The sequence below is a fragment of the Pecten maximus genome, chromosome 6 (genome assembly GCF_902652985.1).
Source record: "Pecten maximus chromosome 6, xPecMax1.1, whole genome shotgun sequence".
Classification (NCBI taxonomy): domain Eukaryota; kingdom Metazoa; phylum Mollusca; class Bivalvia; order Pectinida; family Pectinidae; genus Pecten; species Pecten maximus.
The window spans coordinates 6,914,152-6,938,143 of NC_047020.1; the positions used below are offsets into that span (position 1 = coordinate 6,914,152).

At 38.8% G+C, this 23,992-nt stretch overlaps 1 protein-coding gene across 7 annotated transcripts in view; it reads left to right on the plus strand.

Moving 5' to 3' along the window:
* Positions 1 to 23,992, plus strand: part of LOC117328837 (neuronal membrane glycoprotein M6-b-like) — a 93,818-nt gene that overhangs the window by 25,873 nt on the left and 43,953 nt on the right. For 4 of the 7 annotated variants that reach the window (XR_004533059.1, XR_004533058.1, XR_004533060.1 and 1 more), the window contains exon 1: positions 22,074 to 22,696. The exons of 2 other annotated variants lie outside the window; for them this stretch is intronic. Coding sequence is in view for 1 of the 5 variants with exons in the window: in XM_033886409.1 (XP_033742300.1) it covers positions 22,210 to 22,696 (487 nt within the window). In the remaining 4 variants the exon portion in view is untranslated. Of the gene's footprint in view, positions 1 to 22,054; positions 22,697 to 23,992 lie in introns of those variants that run through there. One more of the 7 variants, XR_004533061.1, reaches the window with a different exon arrangement.

Sequence of the window (23,992 nt, forward strand, 5' to 3'; positions counted from 1 at the left end):
AAGGTTATATAATTATAATGGGAGAGGGAAGTGGGACTATGTTGATAAAGGTTATATAATTATAATGGGAGAGGGAAGTGGGACTATGTTGATAAAGGCTATATAATTATAATGGGAGAGGGAAGTGGGACTATGTTGATAAAGGCTATATAATTATAATGGGAGTGGGACTATGTTGATAAAGGTTATATAATTATAATGGGAGTGGGAAGTGGGACTATGTTGATAAAGGTTATATAATTATAATGGGAGAGGGAAGTGGGACTATGTTGATAAAGGTTATATAATTATAATGGGAGAGGGAAGTGGGACTATGTTGATAAAGGTTATATAATTATAATGGGAGAGGGAAGTGGGACTATGTTGATAAAGGTTATATAATTATAATGGGAGAGGGAAGTGGGACTATGTTGATAAAGGTTATATCATTATAATGGGAGAGGGAAGTGGGACCATGTTGATAAAGGCTATATAATTATAATGGGAGTGGGGCTATGTTGATAAAGGTTATATCATTATAATAGGAGAGGGAAGTGGGACTATGTTGATAAAGGTTATATAATTATAATGGGAGTGGGAAGTGGGACTATGTTGATAAAGGTTATATAATTATAATGGGAGTGGGACTATGTTGATAAAGGCTATATAATTATAATGGGAGTGGGAAGTGGGACTATGTTGATAAAGGTTATATAATTATAATGGGAGAGGGAAGTGGGACTATGTTGATAAAGGTTATATAATTATAATGGGAGTGGGAAGTGGGACTATGTTGATCAAGGTTATATCATTATAATAGGAGTGGGAAGTGGGACTATGTTGATAAAGGTTATATAATTATAATAGGAGAGGGAAGTGGGACTATGTTGATAAAGGTTATATAATTATAATGGGAGAGGGAAGTGGGACTATGTTGATAAAGGTTATATAATTATAATGGGAGTGGGACTATGTTGATAAAGGTTATATAATTATAATGGGAGAGGGAAGTGGGACTATGTTGATAAAGGTTATATAATTATAATGGGAGTGGGACTATGTTGATAAAGGTTATATCATTATAATGGGAGTGGGAAGTGGGACTATGTTGATAAAGGTTATATAATTATAATGGGAGTGGGAAGTGGGACTATGTTGATAAAGGTTATATAATTATAATGGGAGTGGGAAGTGGGACTATGTTGATAAAGGCTATATCATTATAATGGGAGTGGGAAGTGGGACTATGTTGATAAAGACTATATAATTATAATGGGAGTGGGAAGTGGGACTATGTTGATAAAGGCTATATAATTATAATAGGAGTGGGAAGTGGGACTATGTTGATAAAGGTTATATAATTATAATGGGAGTGGGACTATGTTGATAAAGGTTATATAATTATAATGGGAGGGGAAGTGGGACTATGTTGATAAAGGTTATATCATTATAATGGGAGAGGGAAGTGGGACCATGTTGATAAAGGCTATATAATTATAATGGGAGTGGGACTATGTTGATAAAGGTTATATAATTATAATGGGAGTGGGAAGTGGGACTATGTTGATAAAGGTTATATAATTATAATGGGAGTGGGAAGTGGGACTATGTTGATAAAGGTTATATAATTATAATGGGAGTGGGACTATGTTGATAAAGGCTATATAATTATAATGGGAGTGGGAAGTGGGACTATGTTGATAAAGGTTATATAATTATAATGGGAGAGGGAAGTGGGACTATGTTGATAAAGGTTATATAATTATAATAGGAGAGGGAAGTGGGACTATGTTGATAAAGGTTATATAATTATAATGGGAGTGGGAAGTGGGACTATGTTGATAAAGGCTATATCATTATAATGGGAGTGGGAAGTGGGACTATGTTGATAAAGACTATATAATTATAATGGGAGAGGGAAGTGGGACTATGTTGATAAAGGCTATATAATTATAATAGGAGTGGGAAGTGGGACTATGTTGATAAAGGTTATATAATTATAATGGGCAGAAGGGAAGTGGACTATGTTGATAAAGGTTATATAATTATAATGGGAGTGGACTATGTTGATAAAGGTTATATAATTATAATGGGAGTGGGAAGTGGGACTATGTTTGATAAAGGCTATATAATTATAATGGGAGTGGGAAGTGGGACTATGTTGATAAAGGCTATATCATTATAATGGGAGTGGGAAGTGGGACTATGTTGATAAAGGCTATATAATTATAATGGGAGTGGGAAGTGGGACTATGTTGATAAAGGTTATATCATTATAATGGGAGTGGGAAGTGGGACTATGTTGATAAAGGCTATATAATTATAATGGGAGTGGGAAGTGGGACTATGTTGATAAAGGTTATATAATTATAATGGGAGTGGGACTATGTTGATAAAGGTTATATAATTATAATGGGAGTGGGACTATGTTGATAAAGGTTATATCATTATAATGGAGATGGAAGAGGGACTATGTTGATAAAGGCTATATAATTATAATGGGAGAGGGGAGTGGGACTATGTTGATAAAGGTTATATAATTATAATGGGAGAGGGAAGTGGGACTATGTTGATAAAGGTTATATAATTATAATGGGAGAGGGAAGTGGGACTATGTTGATAAAGGTTATATAATTATAATAGGAGAGGGAAGTGGGACTATGTTGATCAAGGTTATATAATTATAATAGGAGAGGGAAGTGGGACTATGTTGATAAAGGTTATATAATTATAATGGGAGAGGGAAGTGGGACTATGTTGATAAAGGTTATATAATTATAATAGGAGAGGGAAGTGGGACTATGTTGATAAAGGTTTTATAATTATAATGGGAGAGGGAAGTGGGACTATGTTGATAAAGACTATATAATTATAATAGGAGTGGGAAGTGGGACTATGTTGATAAAGGTTATATAATTATAATAGGAGGGGAAGTGGGACTATGTTGATAAAGGTTATATAATTATAATGGGAGAGGGAAGTGGGACTATGTTGATAAAGGTTTTATAATTATAATGGGAGAGGGAAGTGGGACTATGTTGATAAAGGTTATATCATTATAATAGGAGAGGGAAGTGGGACTATGTTGATAAAGGTTATATAATTATAATGGGAGTGGGAAGTGGGACTATGTTGATAAAGGTTATATAATTATAATGGGAGTGGGAAGTGGGACTATGTTGATAAAGGTTATATAATTATAATGGGAGAGGGAAGTGGGACTATGTTGATAAAGGTTATATAATTATAATGGGAGTGGGAAGTGGGACTATGTTGATAAAGGTTATATAATTATAATGGGAGAGGGAAGTGGGACTATGTTGATAAAGGTTATATAATTATAATGGGAGTGGGAAGTGGGACTATGTTGATAAAGGTTATATAATTATAATGGGAGTGGGAAGTGGGACTATGTTGATAAAGGTTATATAATTATAATGGGAGAGGGAAGTGGGACTATGTTGATAAAGGTTATATAATTATAATGGGAGTGGGAAGTGGGACTATGTTGATAAAGGTTATATAATTATAATGGGAGTGGGAAGTGGGACTATGTTGATAAAGGTTATATAATTATAATGGGAGAGGGAAGTGGGACTATGTTGATAAAGGTTATATAGTTATAATGGGAGAGGGAAGTGGGACTATGTTGATAAAGGTTATATAAGTATAATGGGAGTGGGAAGTGGGACTATGTTGATAAAGGTTATATAATTATAATGGGAGTGGGAAGTGGGACTATGTTGATAAAGGTTATATAATTATAATGGGAGTGGGAAGTGGGACTATGTTGATAAAGGTTATATAATTATAATGGGAGTGGAGTGGACTATGTTGATAAAGGTTATATAATTATAATGGGAGAGGGAAGTGGGACTATGTTGATAAAGGTTATATAATTATAATGGGAGTGGGAAGTGGGACTATGTTGATAAAGACTATATCATTATAATGGGAGTGGGAAGTGGGACTATGTTGATAAAGGTTATATAATTATAATGGGAGTGGGAAGTGGGACTATGTTGATAAAGGCTGTATAATTATAATGGGAGTGAGAAGTGGGACTATGTTGATAAAGGTTATATAATTATATTGGGAGGGGGACTGTAATAGACGAGGGTTGAGAAGAGGGTGCACACACACACGTACCCCGAGATAACGTGGGCCTAACACTAGTGCAGCAGTTATCAGTCAGAGATAAGGTTTAGGTGTAAATGACTCGATGTGTACCAAACTATCCGATAGTGTTGAAATATCAAGTTGTAAAAGACGTAATGAAGACGATTAGGTAAGGACAGGCACGCGCTATCATGTCCGACGCACGTGCGGGCCGGTTATGTCTTCATTCTAAATACTATTAGTGTTGTGTAAGGTCGAATTGGATTTCGTTTTCTCTATTGTGTTTTTATCTTGGAAGCTGAACATATCTTAAATAATTTAATGTGCGAGTTGTTAAAACGTAAAATATTATGAAGGCAAAACAGAACGAGAATACAGGATATGTTGTAACGATGGAATTCGACACACACTATAGAGATAACGATAACATCGTGTATGATAAGAGGAAAGACAACAGTGTAAGGTGTCATGTGACCTTTCCCCATCAGCAACTTCAACACAAAGTGCGTGCAAATCTTATACATGGATAGTGTTATCTACCTACATACGATACGTCAGTTTTGGAAAGTGAAGGAACCTGTCAAATAAGGACACATATTGTACCGTACTGCTTTCCTTGTCACTATAATATAATGTTTGCTGAAATTGAGGACGAAATGTCTATTGTATAGGTTTAACTTAACTAGCCACCATTCCCTAATGTTTTGTACAGAATTGCCCATTTGAATTCAAATACTAGATGAACACTGGAATCTGACATATCCCAGAGACCAAAGCTGAATTTTATTGATGATTTTGATATTCTGGAGACAGGGCAAGTCTAAGGTTTAGCTACAGTATCCGGGTATATCAAACCTTACCTACAGTTGTGTGAAATTGATACAGAAAGAAAGTAAGTATGTCCATGTGTGACATCGATACAGAGAGAAAGAGAAAGTAAATCTGCACGTGTGCGACATCGATACAGAGAGAAAGTAAATATGCACGTGTGTGACATCGATACAGAGAGAAAGTAAGTCTGCACGTGTGTGACATCGATACAGAAAGAAAGAGATGAATATTATACAGGGACGTTATTTGATTCATATTGGCAGCTATGCGTATTCAACTGATAAAAAGGCCCTACACTTAACTAACATTGAATTCGTATGATAAGCACCACGGTAATTGATTAGTTACTTCAGACCCGTGATGAAGTTTAATTCCGTTGGTTCTGTTTTGTGAAACAATTCCCATGCGTCGTTTCGACTCTAAATGGCCAACAAACATTGTGGAGCTCTCGTTATGATTGGCTGGTCTTCAGCCATACGCTCGTTGGTATTCCGATAGCAGTGTCTTCTTCGAGAAAAAATCTCCTATACTACTAGAATAAATTGAATACGCAGCGAATCTTAATGGTAAGACAAATGTCAATCAGGGAGTGCTGATAGATTGAGATGTTTATGAGACGTGCACCAACTCGAAAAACACGCCCAGTGTGTAGAACGTGCTAGAGCATGTGGACCATGGCAGAGTCTGCAGCGACGCGTGATTAGGAGGATACACGAGTCCGTGTGTTTACAGAAACAACGCACTACCCGGCAACATCTAGTCTACACAAACATAACCTTTGTAATGTTATTTTAGATGTGGTAGTGAGAAACACTAGATTCACAGCCTGACAGTATTCTTAAAACTGCACGAACGTGCGCCTTCAGAGTGAATATTTCCACAACAATAAGGGTTATGTAAACAATATATGCCGTTATGTCTGTAAACAATAGATGTGATTATGTCTGTAAACAATAGATGTGATTATGTCTGTAAACAATAGATGTGGTTATGTCTGTAAACAATAGATGTGGTTATGTCTGAAAACAATAGATGTGGTTATGTCTGTAAACAATAGATATGGTTATGTCTGTAAACAATATATACCGTTATGTATGTAAACAATAGATGTGATTATGTCTGTAAACAATAGATGTGATTATGTCTGTAAACAACAGATGTTGTTATGTCTGTAAACAATAGATATGGTTGTCTGTAAACAATAGATGTGGTTATGTCTGTAAACAATAGATGTGATTATGTATGTAAACAATAGATGTGATTATATCTGTAAACAATAGATGTGGTTATGTCTGTAGACAATAGATGTGGTTATGTCTGTAAACATTAGATGCCGTTATGTCTGTAAATAATAGATGTGGTTATGTCTGTAAACATTAGATGCCGTTATGTCTGTAAACAATAGATGTGGTTATGTCTGTAAACAATAGATGCCGTTATGTCTGTAAACAATAGATGCCGTTATGTCTGTAAATAACAGATATCGTTATGTCTGGAAACAATAGTTGTAATTATGCTGTTTAGTTGTACTGATGCTGTTGAGAAAAATAACAACATATGTCCTTTTGAAGCATCAAAGATCAATTTACCATACAACTGTATCCTTCCATCGATATCAAGTGTCCTGATTACAGTGTCGTCCTTGTTTTGGTATCCATTACTCCTAAATTATTACTGTACACATCGGGATGCTTATAGACTATGGTCACGGTGTGCAGTACCACTGATCCAGTGTATGTATCCAATACAAACGAGACAAATTGTTCATTATTCCCAAGGCGGATGGAATCACCAGAACTGATTATGTGTACGAGTTGAGACAGTAATTCTGTTAGTTAAGGAAGCTTTTGGTCCGTTCATTCGTGACCATTCTGTTTAATGTTCGCGTGTTCTTCTTACCAAACCACGTGACGTATATAGGTCTAACATCAGTCACAGACATCGGTCAATTGATGCTGTATAATAAAATCGTCAAAGGGGTTCACCAACATCATAATGACCTGATTCATTGTCCATACTTGTTATGTACGCGGTATTTACACGAGAGGCTGTGATTACCTATTAGTTGGGTCTATATATTTATAGATATTCCACAACGTATAGGATGCCAACCATTGTTTAACCAAATCAAGCTTTATTGTATTTTCGCATGAGAAATGCCTTTAAGGCGACTTTATTTTTAGATTTCATTATGTATTCAGGAAACGACCAATTCTGATACAATGTATACATATATTTATATAATGGAATAGACGGATAATATACTGTAGCGATACTCCAGTCTCTAGCAGCATAAACTTGTTTTCCAGATTTAAACATTGCTGACCTTACATTTTAAGTCGCTTTAAGTTAATTTGTGTTTTACTTACGCGTTTTAATTGATTTAGTATTTTGTTTAATGTGTTGTCAAATGTTGGTGGTATGATGGCCATCATTCATATTAACCCGACGTCATCTGAAAGATGATGTGAACAAAACAGTCGTGATATTGATGATTACGAAATGGGGTGATCAATGTTTGGCTTTGTCAACATATCCTACCATTGGAGACCCCATATCAGCTGGGAAGTCCACGCCCCATATCAATCAGCTAGGAATCCCACAAACCAATTGTTGAGCATGCCCTGATTCCTATGGACAAAAATATCACGTGACAGTGTGCCATCTGATGACAGTTCCGGTATGATAACAGTTGGTTTAGTGTGTCATGTCGCCCTATCACCATGCAGTAATTGTCAATCGCCTAATAAAAGCATGTGGCTAATTCACTTGACCTAAATACTAACTGACTGAAGTATGAAGGTGATGTCGCAAGAAAGCATGTGGAATCTTGATTGACACATAAGTCGATGAGTTAAGATTTGTTGTTGTCAAGATGAGGATGTCGGTCACATTGATCCAGTTCTATCTCTGACACAGTTCGTACAGAACGGTCTCAAATCGATAGCTGTTCTCATCCATGCCAATCAGTATTTGTCTTTGGTGAAATCGCTGTAGGCATGCTTCTCTTCAATATGTCAAAGCACTTGTTCGTTGAATTCCCAGAGAAAATAATTAAATGAAAATCGTTCGACTTTAAATTGTCACCTTGACTTGTGATATTTGAAAACGTTTTAATTTTCGCAGAGAAGTTGTAGCATTGTCGATGCTCTCCGCCATCTGACGTGCTTCAGGTACCATGAGTGATGAACTTCGATAACCAGGAAGAGTTTGCTTTCCAAACCGACAAGTAAACTATTGACAACACGACCAAACGTAAGCATGCAGATTAAACATTAATACCGGAGGTATCGATCAATGTTACTACTAATTTTCTTGTAAACATTCGGGAGATATCTGATCAGCTAATTAAAATCGATTGGCGTACGATTTTGATAAAAACCCTATCAATCATCTGCCAGGTTGTTTGCTGCAGAATCGCACATCCGGGTAACTTGTTCGTGTTTCACAGCTAGTGCCAGCCTTCCTGTATGGCCTAAACCTCGTTTGGTGCCCTAATTTGCTGCAACATTCACCAAGGGTGATCACAAAGATAAGTGGCTTATCCTGCTTTAGAGAGCAGGTTACCTGCATTGACTACTTATAAAAGAATATGCGTGATTGATCTGGACACCAAAACTTCAGTTGATACTAAGATTCCTCCTCACCTGCTCCAGTCTGTCTAGTTTTTAGATACAATGTAGTTAATGTATCCTTAGTAACTTTATAAAATCTTCCTTTAAATTTCCACAGGAAAGCATTATTAGATTGAAGGATGAAGTCTTAGCTTTAGAAAATCTTGAATGCTTTCCCATGTAATTTGAAATTAAGATTAAGAAATCCCTTACGTGCAGAACTATTGACGAAACTGTGGCCAGAAATGCAGAGATGTCTTGTGATAAATCTACGTTCCATAGAACAGATCACGTGTGAGTCGTAGCCAACATGTACCTATTGAGAAGGTCTGCGTACTTTCTCTAACAGTCACGTGTACTTTTTAACTGGGAGGATATAAGCCCAGGTAATATAAATCTTTCTCAAAGCGAAATATCGCTAGAGATCAATATCGTATCATAGTACACGCAACTTACCTCGGCGGAGTCATGGTGCATACCAATGTGTAACGATTAGGGAGCAGTTCCGTGTGATTGTCTTACGGTGTACACACATCAGTATTCATTATAGAATTGTGCTCTATGGTAGAGATCGTAACACCGTAGTGACGATAACACATTTGTATTGTATTTGATTTTCTCTTGCAATGAACCATAATATGAGAAGTATATTTACGAATAAAAAAGATACCTAAAATCAATTAAATAGACTTAGCGAATTGTTAGTTAGTCAGAATTAGTTTTTTAGTTAGAGGCAGTTAGATAGAGTCAATAAGTTAGAGTCAGTTAAAAACGTAAACTTTATTTGTTTTACTACAGTTGCGAAATAAGTTATATCAACTTATATTAATTACACTTGTTAGCCAGGAATGAAGCTCGCGTGGGATCTTAGTGTGGAAGGAAACCGGAGAACACGTGGAAAGTCCAAGTTGTCGGGCAGATCACCCCATACCCTTTTTACGTCCGATCGGAGAACTACAAGTGTGTTACCACTGCGCCATTCGACCAATAGTTAGTTAGTGTTAGTGAGATAGGTGTAGGTAGGTAGGGTGGGGTAGGTAGGTAGGTAGGAAGGGTGGGGTAGCTAGTTAGGTACATGTAGGTAGGTAGGTAGGTCATTTTATGTTCAAATACCTACGGTTCTTGCATCATGGAACAAGTATAGTTCACCAAGGCGTTCCACAATCCTCTATGCTGAGTAGAGTAATGCACGTTCCGTCTGTCCTGGGTACAGAGGAAATGGCACGGAATTAATTCACAACCCCTACTGACGCGGGATGGTTTTTTAATGCTATGTAAGCCGTATTTTACACGTGGAAACCATCAACTTCCACATATTTACCATGTTTTTATCTTACGACTTCCTCGTTTCAATCACCCAGGCGTTTTGTTACTGTAATTTTAACCAATATAAGTACAAGATGGGGGAGGTAATTCTAGATGGAGAGAAAAAAGACCATCGCAGATCTTCCTTTTATTAACACAATATGCTGCAATGGTTTAATAACACTAACTCTAACATTTATCTGTCAACCTGATTATCTCAGTCACGCCTGGTTTGTCACGTGCTTGAAGGACACGTGTCATATGGTAACGGGCATGCTAACCTCCAGTAACTAGTTACAGGCGAGTCGTTAATTGTATATGTCCAGTAACTATAGTTACATGCAAGTAGATAACTGTATATCTCCAGTAACCATAGTTACAGGTAAGTCGTTTATTATATGATGTGTAATCAGACATGGTATGTTAGCTCATTGATAACTTTTTTTGCTACATAGGATACGGCAACATATGGAAGGTCCGCCATTATTTGACAAGTCGCGTTCGATTTGAAATGGTCATAACTCCTTTGTTTATGTAGAAGAGTCGATTCGCCTTCTGTAAATAACACCAGCCCGGACCTATTGGCATCTGTTTGTTCACCATAACTCCTCGGACAGCAACTTAAACTCACTTGTTGCTAGGTCTGTCAATATAGAACAACTCTGAATGGCTGTTTCTCGACAAGCCATACTCGGTTAAGACGATACTATTACTGTATAGAAATTACAAATCATAACAATAAGTCACCTGTCCCATCCTTAACCCCAGTCTACTAGAAGACTAAGCGTCACTATAACTCTTCCCCTATCAAACCAGATAAGGATGTTCCTCGACAAGCCAGGTTCGGTTGAGAACATTTAATGATCATTGGTCTGTTCGATAGGCGATTGCCATCTACACATGATACAGTTTGTATACGTTTTGTACAGTTTTGCACGTCTTGTACAGTTTATATACGTCTTGTACAGTTTATACACGTCTTGTACAGTTTATACACACCTTGTACAGTTTATACACACCTTGTACAGTTTATACACACCTTGTACAGTTTATACACGTCTTGTACAGTTTCTACACACCTTGTACAGTTTATACACACCTTTTTCACAGTTTCTACACGTCTTGTTCAGTTTACACACAACTTGTTCAGTTTATACACGTCTTGTACAGTTTATACACACCTTGTACAGTTTATACACACCTTGTACAGTTTATACACACCTTGTACAGTTTATACATGTCTTGTACAATTTATACACGTCTTGTATAGTTTATACACGTCTTGTACAGTTTATACACACATTGTACAGTTTATACACACCTTGTACAGTTTATACATGTCTTGTACAATTTATACACGTCTTGTATAGTTTATACACACCTTGTACAGTTTATACACACCTTGTACAGTTTATACACACGTCTTGTACAGTTTATACACACCTTGTACAGTGTATACACACCTTGTACAGTTTATACACACCTTGTACAGTTTATACACACCTTGTACAATTTATACACGTCTTGTACAGTTTATACACACATTGTACAGTTTATACACACCTTATACAGTTTATACACGTCTTGTTCAGTTTATACACACCTTGTTCAGTTTATACACACCTTGTACAGTTTACACACGTCTTGTACAGTTTATACACACCTTGTACAGTTTATACACACCTTGTACAGTTTATACACGTCTTGTACAGTTTATACACGTCTTGTACAGTTTATACACACCTTATACAGTTTATACACACCTTATACAGTTTATACACACCTTGTACAGTTTATACACACCTTGTACAATTTATACACGTCTTGTACAGTTTATACACACATTGTACAGTTTATACACACCTTATACAGTTTATACACACCCTCTACAGTTTGTACACGTCTTGTTCAGTTTATACACACCTTGTACAGTTTATACACACCTTGTACAGTTTATACACACCTTGTACAATTTATACACGTCTTGTACAGTTTATACACACATTGTACAGTTTATACACACCTTATACAGTTTATACACACCCTCTACAGTTTGTACACGTCTTGTTCAGTTTATACACACCTTGTACAGTTTATACACACCTTGTACAGTTTATACATACCTTGTACAGTTTATACACGTCTTGTACAGTTTATAACACCTTGTACAGTTTATACACACCTTGTACAGTTTATACACGTCTTGTACAGTTTATACACACCTTGTACAGTTTATACACACCTTGTACAGTTTATACACACCTTGTACAGTTTATACACGTCTTGTACAGTTTATACACACCTTGTACAATTTATACACACCTTGTACAGTTTATACACACCTTGTACAGTTTATACACACCTTGTTCAGTTTATACACGTCTTGTACAGTTTATACACGTCTTGTACAGTTTATACACGTCTTGTACAGTTTATACACGTCTTGTACAGTTTATACACACCTTGTACAGTTTATACACACCTTGTACAGTTTATACATGTCTTGTACAATTTATACACGTCTTGTATAGTTTATACACGACTTGTACAGTTTATACACGTCTTGTACAGTTTATACACGTCTTGTACAGTTTATACACGACTTGTACAATGTATACACGTCTTGTATAGTTTATACACACCTTGTACAATTTATACACACCTTGTACAGTTTATACACACCATGTACAGTTTATACACACCTTGTACAATTTATACACACCTTGTACAGTTTATACACACCATGTACAGTTTATACACGTCTTGTACAGTTTATACACGTCTTGTACAGTTTATACACGACTTGTACAATGTATACACGTCTTGTATAGTTTATACACACCTTGTACAGTTTATACACGTCTTGTACAGTTTATACACGTCTTGTACAGTTTATACACACCTTGTACAATTTATACACACCTTGTACAGTTTATACACACCTTGTACAGTTTATACACACCTTGTACAGTTTATACACGACTTGTACAGTTTATACACGTCTTGTACAGTTCATACACGTCTTGTACAGTTTATACACGCCTTGTACAGTTTCTACACGTCTTGTTCAGTTTATACACACCTTGTACAGTTTACACACGTCTTGTACAGTTTATACACACCTTGTACAGTTTATACACACCTTGTACAGTTTATACACGTCTTGTACAGTTTATACACGTCTTGTACAGTTTATACACACCTTGTACAGTTTATACACACCTTGTACAGTTTATACACGTCTTGTACAGTTTATTACAGTTATACCTTGTACAGTTATCACACTTGTACAGTTTATACACACCTGTCTTGTACAGTTTCACTAACCCTTTACAGTTATAACACTTGAGTTTTCATTTACATCACACCTTGTACAGTTTATACACACCTTGTACAGTTTATAACACCTTGTACAGTTTATACACCTTGTACAGTTTTATACACACTTGAATTTACACCTTGTACAGTTTACTACAACGTTTGTACATTTTACCCTTGTACAGTTTATACACACCTTACAGTTTAACACGTCTTGTACAGTTTATACACACCTTGTACAGTTTATACACACCTTGTACAGTTTATACACACCTTGTACAGTTTATACACGTCTTGTACAGTTTATACACACCTTGTACAGTTTATACACACCTTGTACAGTTTATACACGTCTTGTACAGTTTATACACACCTTGTACAGTTTATACACCTGTACAGTTTATACACTCTTGTACAGTTTATACACGCTTGTACAGTTTAACACCTTGTACAGTTATACACACCTTTACAGTTTATAACACTCTTGTACAGTTTACACTACAACACCTTGTACAGTTTATACACACTTGTACAGTTTATACACGCTTGTACATTTATACACTCTTTGTACATTTACATAACACCTTGTACAGTTTATACACCCTTGTACAGTTTATACACACCGTAATTTAACACGTTGTACAGTTTATACACACCTTGTACAGTTTATACAACCTTGTACAGTTTATACACGTCTTGTACAGTTTATACACGACCTTGTTACATGTATTTATACACACCTTGTACAGTTTATACACGTCTTGTACAGTTTATACACCTTGTACAGTTTATACACACCTTGTACAGTTTATACACCTGTACAGTATACACACCTTGTACAGTTATACACGCTTGTACGTTTATACACACTTGTACAGTTTATACACGTCTTGTACAGTTTATACACGTCTTGAACAGTTTATACACGCTACTTTTACACGAGTTTATACACCTGTCAGTTTATACACGTTGTACAGTTTATACACCTTGTACAGTTTATACACGTCTTGTACAGTTTATACACCTGTACAGTTTATACACCATTGTACAGTTTATACACCTTGTACAGTTTATACACACTTGACATTATACAGCTACTTTACAACTTTATACACCTTGTACAGTTTATACACACCTTGTACAGTTTTAACACCTTGTACAGTTTATACAGTCTTGTCAGTTTATACACACTTGTACAGTTTATACACGTCTTGTACAGTTTATACACCCTTGTACAGTTTATACACACCTTGTACAGTTTATACACACTTGTACAGTTTATTACACATTGACAGTTTATACACGTTGTACAGTTTATACACCCTTGTACAGTTTATACCACGTAACTTGTACAGTTTATATACAACGTTACACCCTTGTACAGTTTATACACGACTTGTACAGTTATACACACCTGTACAGTTTATACAACGTCAGTTTATACACGTCTTGTACAGTTTATACACGTCTTGTACAGTTTATACACGTCTTGTACAGTTTATACACACCTTGTACAGTTTATACACACTTGTACAGTTTATACACACCTTGTACAGTTTATACACACCTTGTACAGTTTATACACACCTTGTACAGTTTATACACGTCTTGTACAGTTTATACACGTCTTGTACAGTTTATACACACCTTGTACAGTTTATACACGTCTTGTACAGTTTATACACACCTTGTACAGTTTATACACGTCTTGTACAGTTTATACACACCTTGTACAGTTTATACACGTCTTGAACAGTTTATACACACCTTGTACAGTTTATACACACTTGTACAGTTTATACACGTCTTGTACAGTTTATACACACCTTGTGTACAGTTTATACACACCTTGTACAGTTATACACACTTGTACAGTTTATACACTCTTGTACAGTTTGATACACACCTTGTACAGTTATACACACCTTGTACAGTTTATACACGTACATTGATACACGTTCAGTATACACACCTTGTACAGTTTTACACACTTGTACAGTTTATACACAGTCTTGTACAGTTTATACACACTTGTACAGTTTATACACACCTTGTACAGTTTATACACACCTTGTACAGTTTATACACCTTGACGTATACACGCTTTACAGTTTATACACACCTTGTACGTTTATACACCTTGTACAGTTTATACACATGTCTTGTAACACTTTAGTTATACACACCTTGTACAGTTTATACACCTTGTACAGTTTATACACACTTGTACAGTTTATAACACGTCTGTACAGTTATACACCTTGTACAGTTTATACATCACACTTGTTACAGTTGTACGTTATACACACCTTGTACAGTTTATACACACTGTACGTTTTAACCCTGTAGTTTATACACGTCTTGTACAGTTTATACACCTTGTACAGTTTATACACGACTTGTACCGTTTAATAACACGTCTTGTACAGTTTATACACACCTTGTACAGTTTAACACGTCTTGTACAGTTTATACACACTTGTACAGTTAGTTTTACAATACACCTTGTACAGTTTATACACGACTTGTACAGTTTATACACGTCTTGTACAGTTTATACACACCTTGTACAGTTTATATACACCTTGTACAGTTTATACACGTCTTGTACAGTTTATACACACCTTGTACAGTTTATGCACACATTGTACAGTTTATACACGTCTTGTACAGTTTATACACACCTTGTACAGTTTATACACGTCTTGTACAGTTTATACACGTCTTATACACCTTGTACAGTTTATACACACCTTGTACAGTTTATCAACGCTTGTCTTATACATTGTCTTTATAACACGCTTGTACAGTTTTACACACCTTGTACAGTTTATACACACCTTGTACAGTTTATAACACACCTTGTACAGTTTATACACGTCTTGTACAGTTTATACAACCTTGTACAGTTTATAACCACATTTACAGTTTATACACGTCTTGTACAGTTTATACACTCGTTACGCTTGTAAGTTTATACACGTCTTGTACAGTTTATACACACTTGTACAGTTTATACACACCTTGTACAGTTTATACACACGTCTTGTACAGTTATACAACACGCTTGTACAGTTTATACACACTGTACAGTTATACACGTCTTGTACAGTTTATACACACTCTTGTACAGTTTATACACCTTGTACAGTTTATACACGTCTTGTACAGTTTATACAACACACTTGTACAGTTTTATACACACCTTGTACAGTTATAACTTTCGTTATACACACCTTGTACAGTTTATACACGTCTTGTACAGTTTATACACGTCTTGTACAGTTTATACAAGTCTTGTACAGGTTATTTACATACACACCTTGTACAGTTTATACACGTCTTGTTCAGTTGATACATACGTTGTACAGTTTATACACGTCTTGTACAGTTTATACACACCTTGTTCAGTTTATACACGTCTTGTACAGTTTATACACCTTGTACAGTTTATACACGTCTTGTACAGTTTATACACGTCTTGAACAGTTTGTATACACGTCTTGTACAGTTTATACACGTCTTGTACAAATACTATGGTGAGATACTACAATGTTACATACCTAATTGTCAGTAAACATTGATATGCTTTGTATAGGCTTAAATAAAATAAATAGAAAATGTGTCTGTCGACTATAACGGGGTTTTTTTATCAAAGGAAGATGCTTTTTTGGCAGTAACTTTTCGTTCGAGGAGAAATGGGCTATTTCCTATTTGATGATATCCATAACTTAGTGTATCTGACAGTAACATTAAACAATCATGCAAATAAGTATTAATGTCAGTCTGTTTAAATCATTGCTCCGGTTGTGGTCTTTACCGCGTTTTTTATCACAGAAACCTAGCTGTGTAGATATTGATGTAGATTAACGGCCGCAACACTACATCCCAAATACTCTGGGACTATAGCCGACGATTTTTCCGCCGCGGGTTTTTATATCGATATGACTTTATGATACAGACCTCGTCGGACCAGAGATCTTATTCAATTTGTGAAATTTGTCCATTGATATGTAAAAATAAGTAAAAAGCCAGCAGCCATGTGGACCCTATTACGACTATCCGAGGAGTTGGGTTTGGAGATCGATATGTGGTCTGTGTTGGAAACAGCCCCATCACAGCACACACTCGTTCCACATAAATCGAGGACAATTAAGTGCCCGTTTAGCCACATGCCGGTCGTTAGTCGCCACTAAATACCCCGTAGTTGGTGGTAGTTAGTGTGGAGGCCACACATATGTACATTATTGGCAGTAAAACGTCAGTCCTTCGACGATACTACAAAGTAACTACTTTTATATCGGGTTGTTATTCTACAATATCGTGAGGTTTGTATTGTTACACAATTAATGGCAGTCTATAATTACTCAACCCAGTTTTCCTGTTCGGGGTTTTCGGGATCACATCCCCCTCGTTACATCCCCTCGTTACATCCCCTCGTTACATCCCCCTCGTTACATACCCCTCGTAACATACCCCTCGTTACATACCCTCGTTACATACCCCTCGTTACATTCCCTCGTTACATTCCCTCGTTACATACCCTCGTTACATACCCCCCGTTACATACCCTCGTTACATCCCCTCGTTACATACCCCTCGTTACATCCCCCTCGTTACATACCCTCATTACATACCCCTCGTTACATACCCCTCGTTACATCCCCTCGTTACACCCCCCTCCTGACATCCCCTCGTTACATCCCCCTCGTTACATACCCCTCGTTACATCCCCCTCGTTACATACCCCTCGTTACATCCCCCTCGTTACATACCCCTCGTTACATCCCCTCGTTACATCCCCTCGTTGCATCCCCTCGTTACATCCCCTCGTTACATATCCCTCGTTACATCCCCCTCGTTACATCCCCCCTCGTTACATACCCCTCGTTACATCCCCTCGTTACATCCCCTCGTTACATCCCCTCGTTACATCCCCCTCGTTACATCCCCTCGTTACATCCCCCCTCGTTACATCCCCCCTCGTTACATCCCCCTCGTTACATCCCCCTCGTTACATACCCTCGTTACATCCCTCTCGTTACATCCCCCTCGTTACATACCCTCGTTACATCCCCCCTCGTTACATCCCCCCTCGTTACATCCCCTCGTTACATCCCTCGTTACATCCCCCTCGTTACATCCCCTCGTTACATCCCCTCGTTACATCCCCTCGTTACATACCCCTCGTTACATCCCCTCGTTACATACCCTCGTTACATCCCCCTCGTTACATCCCCCTCGTTACATACCCTCGTTACATCCCCCTCGTTACATCCCCCTCGTTATATCCCCCCTCGTTACATCCCCTCGTTACATCCCCTCGTTACATACCCTCGTTACATCCCCTCGTTACATCCCCCTCGTTACATCCCCTCGTTACATCCCCCTCGTTACATACCCTCGTTACATCCCCTCGTTACATCCCCTCGTTACATCCCCCCTCGTTACATACCCTCGTTACATACCCCTCGTTATATCCCCCTCGTTACATCCCCTCGTTACATCCCCCTCGTTACATACCCTCGTTACATCCCCCTCGTAACATACCCCTCGTTACATACCCCTCGTTACATACCCCTCGTTACATCCCCCCTCGTTACATTCCCTCGTTACATACCCTCGTTACATACCCCTCGTTACATCCCCTCGTTACATACCCTCATTACATACCCCTCGTTACATACCCCTCGTTACATCCCCCTCCTGACATCCCCCTCGTTACATCCCCCTTGTTACATACCCCTCGTTACATCCCCCTCGTTACATACCCCTCGTTACATCCCCTCGTTACATCCCCTCGTTACCTCCCCTCGTTACATCCCCCCTCGTTACATCCCCTCGTTACATCCCCTCGTTACATACCCCTCGTTACATCCCCCTCGTTACATCCCCCTCGTTACATACCCTCGTTACATCCCTCTCGTTACATCTCCCTCGTTACATACCCTCGTTACATCCCCCTCGTTACATCCCCTCGTTACATCCCCCCCTCGTTACTTACCCCTCGTTACATCCCCTCGTTACATCCCCTCGTTACATTCCCTCGTTACATACCCCTCGTTACATCCCCCTCGTTACATCCCCCTCGTTACATACCCTCGTTACATCCCTCTCGTTACATCCCCCTCGTTACATACCCTCGTTACATCCCCTCGTTACATCCCCTCGTTACATCCCCCCTCGTTACATACCCCTCGTTACATCCCCTCGTTACATCCCCTCGTTACATCCCCCCTCGTTACATCCCCTCGTTACATACCCTCGTTACATCCCCCTCGTTACATACCCTCGTTACATCCCCCTCGTTACATCCCCCTCGTTACATACCCTCGTTACATCCCCCTCGTTACATCCCCTCGTTACATCCCCCCTCGTTACATCCCCCTCGTTACATCCCCTCGTTACATCCCCCTCGTTACATCCCCCCTCGTTACATACCCTCGTTACATACCCCTCGTTACATCCCCCTCGTTACATCCCCCTCGTTACATACCCTCGTTACATACCCCTCGTTATATCCCCCTCGTTACACCCCTTCGTTATGTACCCTCGTTACATACCCCTCGTTACATCCCCCGCGTTACACCCCTTCGTTACACCCCCTCGTTACATCCCCCCTCGTTACATCCCCCTCGTTACATACCCTCGTTACATCCCCTCGTTACAGCCCCTCGTTACATCCCCCTCCTTACATCCCCCTCGTTACATCCCCCTCGTTACATACCCCTCGTTATGTACCCCTCGTTACATACCCCTCGTTACATCCCCCTCGTTACATACCCCTCGTTATGTACCCCTCGTTATGTACCCCTCGTTACATACCCCTCGTTACATACCCCTCGTTACACCCCCGTCGTTACATACCCTCGTTACATCCCCCTCGTTATGTACCCCTCGTTACATACCCCTCGTTACAGCCCCCACGTTATGTACCCCTCGTTACACACCCCTCGTTACATACCCCTCGTTACATACCCCTCGTTACATACCCTCGTTACATACCCTCGTTAGATACCCTCGTTACATACCCCTCGTTACATACCCCTCGTTACATACCCTCGTTACATACCCCTCGTTACATACCCCTCGTTACATACCTCGTTACATACCCCTCGTTACATACCCCTCGTTACATACCCTCGTTACATACCCTCGTTACATACCCCTCGTTACATACCTCGTTACATACCCCTCGTTACATACCCCTCGTTATGTACCCTTCGTTACATACCCCTCGTTACATACCCCTCGTTACATACCTCGTTACATACCCTCGTTACATACCCCTCGTTACATACCCCTCGTTACATACCCCTCGTTATGTACCCCTCGTTACATACCCCTCGTTACATACCCCTTGTTACACCCCCTCTTTACATTCCCTCGTTGGTTCCCAGTGTTACGTAACCGTAATCATTTATTGATTGGTTTAGACATGTCTATTGTCACACAGTATTACAACTTATATAGCACATAATTAGTGTTCTAAAAAAAAAGATAAAAATATTATTTCCTACCTCTCGGTAAACTTAAAATTGATATCATTGACCCCAACAGCATATTGTTTTTCTTTTTTGAGAATCTGGCCTTAAAGTTTGGACAAAACGGAAGTGTGATAAGAGGGGATAATCTGTTCCTAGACAAAAGGGATAGTGTCCATCTGGTTTGCTTGGCTGCAATGGACGATATTTGTTTCCATGTAAACATCCATAACATTACAGTGTTTATTATTTCTTTACTAATACTTTATCGTGATATAAAATTAACATTGGATAATTAGATAAAAAGGGTGGGCTGTGGCTACAGACTAACACAAGTGTTTTAACATTTCTACTAACGGGCACCTGTTTACCTCCGGCTGGTGGGTCTCGGCCAGATCTCGTGCCTCTCCAGTAGCGGTATTTGTATATATTGTAACACAGTCGTGCCGAGTTCATCACAATTCTGTCATCAGTATTTGATAATTTCTCCGAGGAATTTACTAACAACAGCTATCACCGATGACGTCAAAGACATCCGGTCGCGCTTGTGTTCCATTCGCTCAAGAACTGTTTCGCTAATTACGGAATGGTTCGTGTAAGGCCAAAATTTATGTTGGTACACTTTTTTCTATACAGGAATTATTTTCTTTTCATCTCAGTTGTTATATTGGGCCGCTAAGAAAAATAAGATGATGCACGCGCTATTCTAGCTTGGAATCAGACTTCTGTTTTTACGTCTGTATTGACAGATCCCGTTTGGATATTCCAGTGTATAAAGTAACATTGTATCTTTATATATAATACAAATATTGGCGCTTCTATTGATTAGCGAATAAAACCTAAATATCAATAATATATGATAAACTTCAAAAATGTATACCATTCCATGATGTAAAGTATGTTATACAGTATATTAGCATCCATAGATCTCACAACCTTGTCATCAACATAGTCCGCCTCTGATTTGGTACTGATGTGTACGACGAAGAACAAAATATTCGTACCAACTTGTCACATATATATAAACAACGCTACTGCCTCTGACGCTCCTAACAACTCTAATATATTCAACTTTAAACTTATTCAACTATTTCTATTAGACTTTCTGCAGTCTAAATTTAATACAGAAAACGAATTCATTACACATCACATCATTCATGAACCGTCTAGTATTTTCAAAATACAAACGAAGATGTTTTTCCTATTTACATGACGAGAGGATTTGATGGTTAAGCTAACCTATCAGTAAGGTGAAGGGATGACAGGTTCCCTGGCGTGGCAGGGAGTCGGACGGTCAGCCCGCCAGTACTGGCGATTGGCATTCTATGAACATAGTATATAGAAGTGAAAACTGCAGGGTGCACGTACGTCGCTAAAATCGAGGTCAGCTAGGGGCATCCGAACCGATAAGAAGATAGGCTAATCTCCCTCAAGTCATTTCGTTCTGTGAAGCGGGGAGTATCTCGCGGTTCTAATTCCTTGAAATATGAGAGAGCGGGAATGATGCTGGCGAGAGCTGGGTGAGTAGGGATACAAATCGGAACGGTAAGAGCATAAAGATGGAGGCCGAGCCGGGAGCCCAGGAAGGCACTGAGACAGCCGTAGTGGAAGTAGTACCACAGGAACATTACGAACCTATACCAGAACATGTACAAGAACCTGTACCGGGACCTATACCGGAACCTTTACCACTACCTGAACCAGAACCTATACCAGAAACTGAACCAGAACCTCAGCCTCACCATATCCCCGAACCAATCCCAGAACCGGTACCAGAATCAGAATGTGTGGAGGAAAGTGAACCCGAGTGTGTACCGGTACCCATACCTATACCAGAACCTTGTGTTCAACAAACAGAGGACCAAGTTATAGATGACAGTGTTAAGGCAGGCAACGGGGATGCTGCAAATGTTGTTAGTAATGATATAAGCGACCAAAATCAATTGGAAGTAGAAAAAGTGGAATTGGTTGAGAGTGAAATCGTGGACTTGGAAACAGTTGAAGAAGACGATAAGACAGTGGGGCTTTGTGTATCTTCCCAGTGTGGTAAGTATTGATTGTATGGGCCACTGTTTCTCTCCGGCATGGTGTACTTTAGGGCCAATATAGCCGTCACCTTTGTCCTTATTTCACCACAAGTGTTAGATAGATATATAGACGAGTTAATGTTTCCCATAGCCCTCTACATACTTATATTACGTTAGCCGAATACAGCGTCATGGCTGCAAACGCTGGGAATTTAATTCACGACTCCTTTATATGCGATTTCATGATAATTCGTTTGTTTGAGGGGTTTAACAGTGTTTGCTTTGTTTGGGGTCGTGTGAATCAGACAGCATTTATGGTACACGTGCAGAACAGAGTTCGGAAAAACATTTCTTTTTTAAATTATTGCAATGGTGCTGTCAGACACCAGCACAAAAACAGTAAGTTGTCTGAGGGTTCTATATACCAAGGCCATCGCCAGTAGTAATTACTTGGTGTGCGCTTTGCTACCTCGTAATGACTTAGACAGCGTATCACAGTCCTGGCGGTAATCAATCTCCCCTTAGGGGCTGTTCGAGGCCCTGTCAGAACGTTTACAACCCCCTCCCCTTAGGGGTTGTTCGGGACCCTGTCAGACCGTTTACATCCCCCTCCTCCTACACAGATTCAGTTGCAGGTTTTTGTTTTTATGTACAGCAGACACGATGGGGAGACACCGGAGTATGAGACGAGAAATGTGTTCTAAACCTGTAGCATCATTTACACTGTAAGGACGCCAACTCGAGCCAGATTTCAAACATTGGTATTTTAGAGATTTTGCTAAGAATCCCCGCGGGGATATTGGCGATAGGAAATGTATTCCGGTGTGTAGAGCTGAGATAAAAGTATTAAAACGATGGTGATTGGTATCACAACCCGGCACATGAGGCACCTGCTACATTGTGCGCGTGCTTTACTCTCGGGAGTACGCCAACACTGGCCTACTCCAGCCTCAATGGGTTGTGTTGGCGTGCTGGGTCGGTAGGATTATAATTTTACAGTATTATCTCATTTATCGTCAATCAAGGCCCACTCAATGCGATACCAGCTCACACAACTATTACACAGTCAAACGATCATAAACCCACATACCTAATGCCTTCACTGTATTTTGAATCTTATTTTACTTTCAACGGGACGTATATGTACCAACCAGGTACGTGTGAGTCATTACGTATTTGAGTTCAATCTACCTGTGGAGAGCCAAAATTGACAACATGAATGGATACATTCCTATAGATGTAATCAATGAACATGATATTTGTGGCGAGGCTTTCATCATGACGAATTACGCTGATTATCCAGCTTATTTTCACA